Genomic DNA, 12,031 nt, shown 5'->3' on the forward strand with positions numbered 1-12,031 from the left:
GTCGACTTAACCTACAAAACCCAGTTCTGCATGGATGGAGAAACTGAACTCCCTGAGGTCTGAAACCTCATCTTAATGACATATACGCCCTACAAATCAAGCACAAATACTGCTTTTATTAAAAATTAAGTTCTTAAAAAGTGTGTATTTTGTGAAATGGTCGGCTCCAGAGGGTTTGAGACTTAGAAAAGAGCAAGGTTAGCTTCCAATCCTGAATAACGAGGAAGACAGAACTCTGAAACTTGGACGAATCGGAGATGCTCGCGGAGAAGCAGCCCCTTCCCTGCTGCAGCCTAGGAACCGTGAACCCGGCCAATTTCCCCTCCGGTCCGGCAACACCTAAAGATGTTTTCCAATTAAGACCCCCTCAGAGTACCCTTTCCCAAAGACACCAGGCGGGAACCGTGAGCGCAGCCGTCCACCTCCAAGCAACATCTATTTCCTTCCATTTCCCTGTCTCCTTCTCCCAGAAGCCTCGGGAAGCCCCGCCGCTCCAGGCCACCCCCAACCCCACGGACACACGGCCGCCGAGGGCTTTCCTGGAGGTGCACCCTCTCCACCTGCACAAAGACGACTCTCGCCGTCCTGACCGCCCTGGCACCCCCGACCCACCTGCGGCCTCGGAGGCAACAACGACCCCACGACCTAGGGCAGCAGCGAGCCCGGCCTCCGGCGCCGGCGGAAGCTGCGGCCTCGGGACCCACCATTCGTCGCGCCCGCTCGAAGAGAGGGGTGGATCCTAGGAATCATACCTCGTCTTCCTTTCCCTCCTTGACTCTTCTCATATTTTTATTTTAGCTTCAACACATTACAAATTCTTTAAAAATAAAACTTCGGCCCCAGGTGACGAGATTCGGCGTAAGCGCCGCCTCCTTCCTCCAGCTTTGTCCCCCCTCACCCCCGAAGATGGTATCACCCTGGGTCTCCCCGCCTCTGCGCGTCGCCTCCAGTTTCAAAATGGCGGCCGCCACTGAGGGGCTTCTGCTGGCTGATCGTCACCGGCGCCGCTGAGCCAGCGTCGGCTTTTCTCGCTCTTGAACCTGGATTCGACTAGGGGTTGGGAAGGGCAGTGGACGGCGTTGGGGGAGGACTGACGAGGCAAGTGGGGGCGGAAGAAAGCAGTGTGCCTTTGGATGGGGGAAGGGGCGTCTCGGCCCTCGGGGAGAGCCTGGCTCCAGCTCCGACTCCCACCCGATCTCCGCCGCAGACGTGCCTCCAGGGTTTCGGGTGCGACCGTCCTGGTCGTTCCTGGCGGAAGTGTTCAGCGAGGGAAAGAGAGTGACTGCTCCGTGGGTCTAAAGCTCCCGGTCTTTTGTGGCAGCTCCTACGATTCACTCCCATGCTCTCCTTCCCTCCTTTTTGCTGTTTCCCTCCGCCCTTTCGGTCTCTCGGCGCTGGAGGAGTTAACCCGACGCCAGCTTAGGCTCCTTAGCCTCGTGGCTACCTTGTTCTCAGCCTCCTTCTCGGGGTCTTCGTCGTCTCGGGCTGAGAGACCACGAGACTACCGGGCACAAAGTAGGCGTTCTTTTTTAGTGAATCGACTCCAGAGATCTTTAAGACGTTACCAAGCTTTATTAAAACAGCCTCGCCCCCCCCCCCCCCCCCCGGTCCCCTACCCCCACCCCTCGCATCACCTTTGAGCGTTTCCACCTTCATCACTCTATTTGCATGCTCTTGAGTAAACAGGAGGTCAGGATAATTTTAACTCCGGCAAGTCTGGCTTCCTGTGACTGGGCGAACCTGCGTTATCAATTGCTCGTGCCCTAATTTTTTTATTTTAAAACCCCTTTGATCCTGTTATGAAAGCAATGCTCTGCCCGAAACTGACAAGGAGGAGACTTTTCTCACTTGAGCTCCAGGGCTAACCCAGACTTTCGTTTTCCCTTAGACTTCGCATGGTTCCCCTTAGTTGTCATCAAACATGCACGATCGTTGTTGAGAGAGCAAGTAACTGATAGGTAATTAAGGTGAAATGGTATCGGTCAGAAATCACTGCCCGGAAGGAATTTGTGATATGGTGCGGGTTCATTCCTTTCAGTACACATTTATATTGCTTTGAGCGCTGTGCTTGGTATTGGAGGTAAAAAGATTCACTTTTACTCTTCCGTGCATTTAATACCCATTCGACATATATTCTTTGTGTCCAGTTGTGCTAGCTAAAAATAAATAACATTGCCTGGAGACACCAGAATAGCTTTATAAAGGAATAAGTTTTGAGCTGGGTCATGAAAGGTCAAAAGGAATGTACTAAGCTCAGGAGAAGGTCATCCCTGATGCAGTACAGGGATGCAGAGACTTGAGAAGTTTTGGCATGCTTAGGGAGAGTGGGAGAATGAATGCACTTCAGCATTGCAGTGTAAGGGTGGTTGGTGAAGAAAGAGGGAGACTGAAGTAAATTTGTGACGGACCTTGCTTTCCAAGGAAGATATTTAGATTTTATTCAGTATTTAGCCGGAAGTCAATGACTATTTGCACAAGGAAGGGGCTTGAGGATATTTGTTTTTTTAAGGTGGTCTCTCTGATAACTGTGTGGAAGATCAACTTGGAACAGGAAAACTACATGAGAGGAAATTGCAGTCATTCAGGTAAGGTAATGAATGCCTCCTTTGAGGCAGGATAGTAAAGGATGTCAGACATTTCTGAAATGTCAAATAGGATTCAGTTGGTGGCAGCCAGTTTGGTGGTATGAGGGTGACTTCACAGTTTTTAGTCTGGGAGACTAAGTGGTTGGTGATACCATTAAAATCAAGTCTAAGACATGTACATAAAAATCATATGGTGCCAACTTGCAGTTGAGGAGTGGCAAAGCCCAATTCTCTACAGTCCAAAGCATTGATTTTAGAGTCTAGATCTGTGCTGTTACAGTAGCCACTAGCTACATGTCACAGTCGCACACTTGAAATTGTGGTTAGTTTGAATTGAGATGTGCTGTAATTATAAAATATACACTATATTTTGAAGGCTTGGTACCAAAAATCAATTGTTTCTTTTTTAAAAATAATTAATTAATTTATTGGCTTCGTTGGGTCTTTGTTGCTGCACACAGGCTTTCTCTAGTTGCAGAAAGCGGGGGCTACTCTTCGTTGTGGTGTGTGGGTTTCTCACTGAGGTGGCTTCTCTTGTTGCTGAGCACGGGCTCTAGGTGCGCAGGCTTCAGTAGTTGTGGCTTGAGGGCTCTAGAGTGCAGGCTCAGTAGTTGTGCATGGGCTTAGTTGCTCCACAGCATATGGAATACTCCCGGACCAGGGGTCGAACCCGTGTCCCCTGCATTGACAGGTGCATTCTTAACCACTGCGCCACCAGGGACATCCCAATAATGTCTTAATAATAATTACATGTTGAGATGATATTTTGGATATATTGGGTTAAATAAAATAAAAGTAGTTTCACCTGTGAAACTTCAGTGTGGCTATGAAAAAAATTTTTAATTACATTTGTGGCTTGAATGATATTTTTGTTGGACAGAGCTGTTCTAGTCTAGACTAACCATAGAGGAATTAGTGAGGAGGTGGGATTTGAGCTGGGCCTTAAGATGATGAGAGTCGACAGTGCTGTCAGGGCAGCTTGCTGGCACCCTCCATTGCCAGTTAAGGCATTCAGGTTTTGTTTTTTCCAACAGTAGGAGGCCTTAAGAGATTTCTGAGCAAGGGATCCTATGTGCAGGGGTGTTTCGGGAGATTAATCTGGTAGTAAGGTTTAGGTTGAGTTGAAGGAAGGAAAGCCTGGAGGCAAAGAACCAGAAGCCCACGTGTAAGGTACAGGTTTATGTATTGGCCCTGTATTAAGGTACTTGCATTAGGTATGGAAAGAGAGTGATAAATGTACCAAGTATTCTAAGGGGGAAATAATCAGGAGTTGGTAACAGTCTGTTCAAGAAGTAAAGGAAGGAATCAAACATGTAGAGTTTCAAGCCTTGGTTACTTAGATAACAACCAATGAATTCATGTCATAGAGTTATAAGGTGCATTTGAGGCTAAAGAAATTTAGTCTCAAAAGAGAACCAGCAAAGTTGAAAGGAGGAAGTGTGCCGCTAAATACTCTCCTTTTGTATCTCACTGCTTTCTCTGTCTTTATCTAATCAATCATATACTCCAGCCAGTTTTTCTAAAATACATAACTACTTGTATCACATCATCTTAGTTGGTAAGTGACCTTAAAATGTCTCTCTGTTGCCTGTTCTCCTTTCAACAATTAGAACTAGGTCCAGAGTTTCCAGGGCCTTTCATTAGCTGGCCCTTTTCTGTTCCTTAGCGCTTTTCTTTCATTTTTTGCTTATATGATAGTGTGCCAGGCTAGTTTTGTCACTGATACTCTCTAAGTTTTTGTTTTGTGCCGTTGATCATCCCCTGTTTTGAATACCTTTTTTCTGTCTCTTTCTACCCTCGGCCTAACCAATCCTGAGCAAATAATTTACGATCCCACCTCTTTTCTGATTCTCAATAACATAAGCTAATGTCAGTTTTTTAAATCTTATTTCCTAAGCCACGTATTTCAGCGCCTGATTAGAACCAATTTGGTATATTATTTACTTTTGTCTTTTATTATCTTAGTCCTTTTTTTTTTAATGTAAGTTTCAGCTTCCTAAAATTATGAGAAGTTTATTTTTTTGAAAAAGGACCATATAGGGACTTCCTAGCAGCTCAGTGGTTACGACTCTGTACTTCCAATGAAGGGGGTGTGGGTTCGAGCCCTGGTCAGGGAACTAAGATCCAACGTGCTGCGTGGCACGGCCAAAAAGAAAAAGGACCATATATTCTACTTGCTGCTGGTCTTCACCTTAGGGCAAGGCATAGAAGTTAAATACCATAATTAAAAACCAAAATAAATCATGATACCACATTTCATGAGAATCTTATCTCTTTATTTTTTAGATTTATAAAGAACTATTCCTTTGAATTCATAGTGTTTCATCCTATATACGACTGAGATACCAGTAAGTAAAGACTGTCTAATAAAGATACAACTTTATTATATTACAAGCAATCGTAATAAAAATATCTTTTCATCTGTTGAAGTCTGGGTGTGTCTGCAAAAAAGTTTTACTGTGAACTCATTCAGTTCTATCTGCAAGATACTTCGTATTTTCACCTCCTAATCTAGAGAAAGTGGGGTGGGCGGGGATAAGGTAGATTTGAGTAGGAGAAGAGTTTCTTTTAGGCTGTTAATATGATTGTGGTACAGGGAGCTTTTTGGCAGGGAGATTCAACTCCTATCCAAAACTGTATTTACAAACATTTTTCATCAAATAGAAAATTAGTTTCTTTGTATTTCTCATGCCTTACAAATAGGAACACACTAAGTCAATATATTTTTAATTTTAACTTGTTTCAGTAACTATTTGTTAAACAGCCACTATGTGTAAGACGTGCTAATTAGTAAGGATACAAAAATAGATCAAACCTAGTCCTGCATTCAGAGAGCTCTCCCAAGCCAGAGGAAATGCATGTAAATAGGTAGCTTTTAATGGTGTAGTAACAGCGCTAAGCTCTCTTAATACTAGCCATCTTCATTTAAGAAACATTTATTGCCCACCACTATGTGTTAGGCACTGTGGGGTGTTGGAATATAATTATGATCAAAATAGACAAAGTCTCTATTTTGATGGAGTCCTTATTCTGGTGTGGGGATTAAGAGGAGAGAAGGGGATGGACAAAGTGAGTAAATAAACAGCAAACACAGGTGGGCACTAAGTGTTTTGAGGGAAAAAGAAGGAAAATACATGTTATAGGATGTAACTGAGGTGGGGGTGGCCTTTAGGGTGGTCAGAAAATGTCTCTGAGGGAATAAATTTGAGGCAGGGAAAATAATAACTCAAAGTAGTTAGAGATCTTGGTGACAGTGAAAATAGAAGGAAATGTTTGAGAAATTATTATACTTGAGAAATACAATGGAAGTGAAAAGGCAGAACTTACTGATGGAGTGGATGTGAGAAACAAGGAGGGAATCAAGGATGATGCCCTCAGAGGCCAGATGATCTTAAAGCTGTGGAATTGGGTAAGATTACCTAAAGAGAAAAAAGTCTTGCTGGAAAGCACTGCCTCATTTGGAGGTTGAGGGGAGGAAAAAGAATTAAGGAGAGTGATATAAGGAAAACCAGGAGAGGGCTGACAGGAGCAGAGAAAGGTGTTTCTGGGAGGATGGAGCAGTTAATTTTGTCGATTGCTGCTACGATTTCCAGTTGGGACCACAAAAATGTCTAGTGGCTTCAGTTGTAGAGGCTTGATGAAAGCGCTTCTAGAGATGGTAGAGAAAGATGTCAGATTCACTAGTGTGAATGGGAGATGAGAAAGTGGAGATGCATCTGTGGACAATTATTGAGAAATTTTGCTGTGAAAAGGGAGTGTAGGAATGATGAAGCAGTTGCAGGGGATTGTAGGATTACGAGAGGGTTCTTTTACGTTGGGAAATTCTAGAGTATCTTTGTATGCTAATAGGAATGGTACCTCAGTGATACGTTGATGATGCAGGAGAAGGAGGGGATGACTGAAGAAGTTATGTTCTTTAGAAGAGAAACGAGAGTGGGATTCAGAGCACACACGGGATTGGCCTTGGTTGAGAGCTGGGCTCTTTGTTTCATACTATAGGAGACACAACAGTATACATGCAGATAGGTTAATAGATAAGGTATTTGGAAAATGAGGAGTTACTCTCTGATTACTTTCATTTTCTAATTGAGGAGTGAGGGGAGATTATCAACAGAGAGTAGGGTGGAGGGAACAGTGTGTGATGCTTGAGAAGAGGAGATGTGAAATGATGGTCTCAGAGATGGAAAGTCAACCTACTAAGAAAAATCAGATTGATAGGTAGGACATAGTGCCTGTTTGAGATCTTTGGCCATGATTTTAAAGAGCAGATAGCATAGTTTTGTGATTGTTTTTCCCCCCTCTGGCAACATTGAGCTGGGATAGACAAAGTGAATGATTGGAATCAGTGAGGGTTGGGATTTTTTCAGGCTCATACAAAGGACTAGAGCAGCAAGATACTTTAGAGTGTTTGCAAAGTAATCATGATGGATCAGGGATCTTCGGTAAGACATGAGTGGAGACAGAAGGGGGTCCTGACAGTGAAAAAGTAGTCAGTGGATTAGAGATACCAGTGAGGCTAACGGATTTTTGCAGTGGGATTTCTAGAGTAAGGAAGGTGGGAGTAAGAGAGGGAGATAGATGAAGGTAAAATTTTCAAAGTGCTGCAGCTTATTGGTCATGATAAGGTCATGGTTGTGACTGTGGTGGTGGGTAGGTGGAGTGAGACAAAGATTATTGGAGTTGAGGAAGTCAAGGAACTAAGAGGGTCAGTATTGAAGCCACTCAGAGGAAGACTGAGTCAGGAACTAAAGTTCTCAATGAGTGAGGTCAGGTTAATTGATGCCAGCAGTGAGGAAGAAAAGGAAAAGCTCACAGCGAGCCGGCTGGGCAGCATGAACTTCAGTGGAACTGGAGTATTTTGAGGAGGAAGGAGAAGACGTGGGTTGGAAGCTGCAGTGAGGAGCAGGGAGCACATCCTGCTTTTGAGGTCAGGGAGTACAAGAGGAAAAAAACCTCTTGAGAAGGCTGCAGAAGAAACAAAGTCATTTGAGAAAAACTAGGTTTCTGTGAAGATTTGCAGGTGAGGAGAACGTTCAGAGAAGAGGTTGAAGTTCCAGGTGAGTGTAATGGTTCCAGAGGGCATGCTGAAAGGATTTGGGAGGGAGAAGAGGTAGCAGATTGGGTCCAACTAGATGTACACATCAGTGATGATGGATAAACTAGGAGTGTTGGAGCAGGGATTGAACCCGTGTCCCCTGCGTTGGCAGGCAGATTCTTAACCGCTGCACCACCAGGGAAGCCTGCTAATGAATGTTTTTAATAACCTGTGTTTAATAGCACACAATTCTAGGTCCTAAATTCTTATAGATGTGTTCATGTTGTATCTTCTTGAAATACATAGTAGGCATCCCAACTATATTCTATCAGATATGTGTTGAGCACCTACTATGTGTCAGGTTCTCTTTTAGTAATTGCAAACATAAGGTACTACCTCTCTCTTTCAGTTGCTCACATTCCAGTGTAAGAGTTCTTAACATTAAACTCCCTGAAAAATGTGTGAATTTCTACATGTGTACGCGCCTTTTTGTTTTTTTGAGGACTGAGGGGAGAAGGAAAGGTCCATAGCTCTTTATCAGATTCTCAAGGGGGTCCCTTTATTTAAGGACAGCTGGTCTAGTAGTAGAGAAAGACATGTAAACTAATAACTGTAGTGCATTGTGATCACTGCCATCACAGAGCAAAATAAAGGCGGAACAAATTCACCGTGAAGAAGTTCACTAATTTAATATACGTTTATTTATGGGGAAACTTGGTAGTCTCCATTCTAGGTAATGTACACATTAATTTGAAATCTTCCAACATCCTTTTTATGTATATATTAATACTCATGATTTATAGACTAGGATACATAAGTGAGGAAAAGTTAATTAACCTGCCCAGAACCATATAGGAGTAGATTCAAATACAGGTCTGTCCAATTCCAAAATCTACTGCTTTTCATTAAACCACACTGGAGAGCCACTGAAGACACTGAAGCAGGAGTATGTAAGATTATGTTTGTGGAAATAGGTCTTTAAAATGACTTTTATGTTTAACTGTTTTTCTTTTGAAAGAATCTTTTGGATTGTTGTTATTGGACCAAAAGAAATGACATCTATTATCAAATTAACTACCCTTTCTGGGGTCCAAGAAGAGTCTGCTCTTTGCTATCTTCTCCAAGTCGATGAGTTCAGATTTCTATTGGACTGTGGCTGGGATGAGCACTTTTCTATGGATATTATAGATTCCCTGAGGAAGTAAGTTACTGTTAATATTTCTACACTTTTAGTAAATCAACTTCTGTTTTCTACGCTGTAAATACCATCTTGATGTTGCATAATGTTTACTTTTTTGCTCTAATTTTGTTGATAGTAAAATGTTTAGTTTTAGTTATGCCGAAGAGCCAAATAATGACTTTTTAATTTGTGTAGTTTTGATTGACTCATAAGCCATGTTTATTGAAATTCAGCAAAATCTTAAATTGTTACATAGCTGACTGGATCTCAGTAGAAACTTTTGCACCCTAATTTTAGAAAAGAGCAAGATTAAGTTGATAAGAATTTCAAGAGAGGAAAAACCTTCCTTGTAGAAGTTCTGAAGTCAGATCGCATTAGCTTATTTTCTATTATCTTTTGATGCTAGACATTTGAGAATTGGTGCTTAGAATAAAGACCATGAGATACAAAAGAATACTAACCCATCAACGGAAAGTTGTCATTATATTAGCGGTATTGTACTAATTAGGGAAGGAACAAGGACTTAAACATTTAAAAGAAAACTTGGAACTTGTAGGAAAAATTTTTTAAATTTCTTTTGTTGATGAGAACATATTATTCATTGACTCACTGAAGTTTTACTATCATGAACATACTGTTAGTCACCATGCTAAAAAGCTGAGACAAAACCCCATAATATGTGGCCTTTTTCATATCCTTTCTTTAACAATTTCTTAAATTCTAAGCTGAGTTCTTGAACTTAATAGTGTACAAGATAGCCAGTTGAGATCAGCTTACGTGTGGTGGCTACTATTTCCCTTTCTTTTTCCTTTTTTAAAAAAATGTGTCTAGACATGATATATCTACATGCAACTTATACCATAATTTTGATCTCTGTGTAGGACGGGGATAGTAATAATTGAAATTCATAGGTAACATAATTGTAGCTCTTAGTTTTGCTCTTTTACCCCAGCATAGCTTCAGTTCAGAATACTGAGAGGAATCAGAACTGGCAAATTAAAAATTTTGAGTATCCTGCCTTTATCCTGGGGAACAAGACTGAGAGAGAGTCATTTTGATTGTGTTCTAGGCATGTTCACCAGATCGATGCGGTACTGTTGTCTCACCCCGATCCTCTCCATCTTGGTGCCCTCCCTTATGCTGTCGGAAAGTTGGGTCTGAACTGTGCTATCTATGCAACCATTCCTGTTTATAAAATGGGACAGATGTTCATGTATGACCTTTATCAGGTAATTCAAGCAATTAAAAATTTTTTAACACTCCTGCAGTGATCATTTTTTTTTTGTTTGTTTTTTTTTTTTTCTTCTTCTTTTTTTGCAGTGATCATTTTTAACCTTTTATTTGTGTTGTTCTTTTAGTCCCGACACAATACAGAAGATTTTACACTCTTTACACTAGATGATGTGGATGCAGCCTTTGATAAAATACAGCAGTTAAAATTCTCTCAGATTGTGAATTTGAAAGGTAAAACATGTTTCCAGTAGCAAATAATTGGACTCATGGGGTTAAAACTACTGAAAAGTACAAGGGGAATTTGTAGTAAAAATTATAGGCACTATTGTCTGAAGAATAAAAAATTAGCATTTTTTTCATAGGCAAGTGTGAACTTTCCTGAAGTCATTTGAATTTTAAAATATTGCAGACTAAATTCTAACAAAATGTAACAGTTCAGGCCTTTTCACATTTAATTTGCGAAAGACTTACTTAGTGTTTACTGTATATAGCACACAAAGGTGATGTGGCCAGCTTCTCTTCCTAAGAGCTCACAGTTAGGTTGAGGAGATAAAGTAGCTCCGATGACTAATTGTAGTGATTGAAGTAAATGAAGTGCTGTGGCAGCACAGATTAGAACAGGACTGAATTCTAGAATTGAACATTAAAAAAAAGTTTGTCATCTGATTAGGTCAGGAAGTCATATGTTAAGTATACATTATATTAAAACATTTTCATAAATATGAACCCATAAATGTGAAAAAAACGGCACAAAAATGGACTCTGAGGATTAGCCAGGAAGTAACAATGATCTCAGCAGTTTTGCTTGTACGTAAGTTTTCTATAAATACATTCTTTACCATAATGAGATTTGAATTGTCGATTTAGAGGTTAGTGAAGATGGAAACACCTGATAATTATGTACACAGAAATATTAAAATTTTTTAGTTCATACTGTTATTAAATAGTAATGGCAATCTCTAGCCTTCTATGTATCAGCACAAATATATCTGCAAGAATATATAATAAAATGACAAGAGTGCCTCCATGAAGGTATGGGGCAGCTGGGGGACAGTAGGGTGAGACTTGCATTGCACTGTATGCCTTTTTACTTTTGAATTTTGTATCATTGCATATTTTACTTACTTAAAAATAGCTAATAAAGAAATAGCCTTTCTTTAGGGTTGCAAAAAGAAATCTGAGTATTGTCATTATCTGTTGATATAGGTAAAGGACATGGCTTGTCTATCACACCTCTGCCCGCTGGTCATATGATAGGTGGAACAATATGGAAAATAGTCAAAGATGGAGAAGAAGAAATTGTTTATGCAGTTGACTTCAACCACAAGAGGGAGATGTAGGTATATCAAGACAAAAGCTAATGGAAATGCAATTGGTATTTCATTCTTTGGAGGGAAAATTAGACTCAAAGTTATTTTTTTAACTAGAAATCTAGAGCAATTTAAAAGCATCAAATAGTGAATGTTTTCAAAGTTACTTAAATTATTTGCATTGTAAGGGAAAAAGTTTGGTATGAGATAAAAGACATTGTTTTGAAATTTACATGCAAATATCCACTCTATAAAACAGATATCTCTCTGGAGATGTTGCAAAGGAGATTAATTTTTGTACATCAAATTATATTTTATATGTTCTTGACCTGCTATTTAGAGGAACTTTGTGGGTGCGGTTTTTTTGTTTTGTTTTGTTTTTGATAAAATCATTAATACCATCTAATATAACTATAAAGTCAGACTCCTTTTACAAGGGGACACAGTAGTCTAATTTTAAAACTTCATTTTGTACTCAAAGCATTTCTATAAAATTGTTTTGGCTTTTGAAATTTCTGTACATTAAGTACATAGCTATTTTGTATTAGATTACAGTATCCTCAAGATCTTTTGTATCTTATATTAAGAAATATTTAAGACTAATAAGTTGAATTTTAGGCCCTTGTAATCACAGGTTAATGAGGAAAGATGGGTATTTGAGTGAATGGTATTCAAACATTTGGGGAAA

At 40.4% G+C, this 12,031-nt stretch overlaps 1 protein-coding gene across 2 annotated transcripts in view; it reads left to right on the forward strand.

Moving 5' to 3' along the window:
* Nucleotides 1-498: 498 nt before the first annotated feature.
* CPSF2 (cleavage and polyadenylation specific factor 2) overlaps nucleotides 499-12,031 on the forward strand; it is a 34,458-nt gene continuing 22,925 nt past the window's right edge. The window contains exons 1-6 of one of the 2 annotated variants that reach the window (XM_057731914.1): nucleotides 499-1,098; nucleotides 4,872-4,933; nucleotides 8,639-8,821; nucleotides 9,870-10,029; nucleotides 10,159-10,264; nucleotides 11,240-11,369. In XM_057731914.1, coding sequence (XP_057587897.1) covers nucleotides 8,673-8,821; nucleotides 9,870-10,029; nucleotides 10,159-10,264; nucleotides 11,240-11,369 — 545 coding nt within the window. In that variant the 5' untranslated portion in view covers nucleotides 499-1,098; nucleotides 4,872-4,933; nucleotides 8,639-8,672. The other variant, XM_057731915.1, reaches the window with a different exon arrangement.

Source organism: Hippopotamus amphibius, chromosome 4, assembly GCF_030028045.1.
Source record: "Hippopotamus amphibius kiboko isolate mHipAmp2 chromosome 4, mHipAmp2.hap2, whole genome shotgun sequence".
NCBI classification, from domain to species: domain Eukaryota; kingdom Metazoa; phylum Chordata; class Mammalia; order Artiodactyla; family Hippopotamidae; genus Hippopotamus; species Hippopotamus amphibius.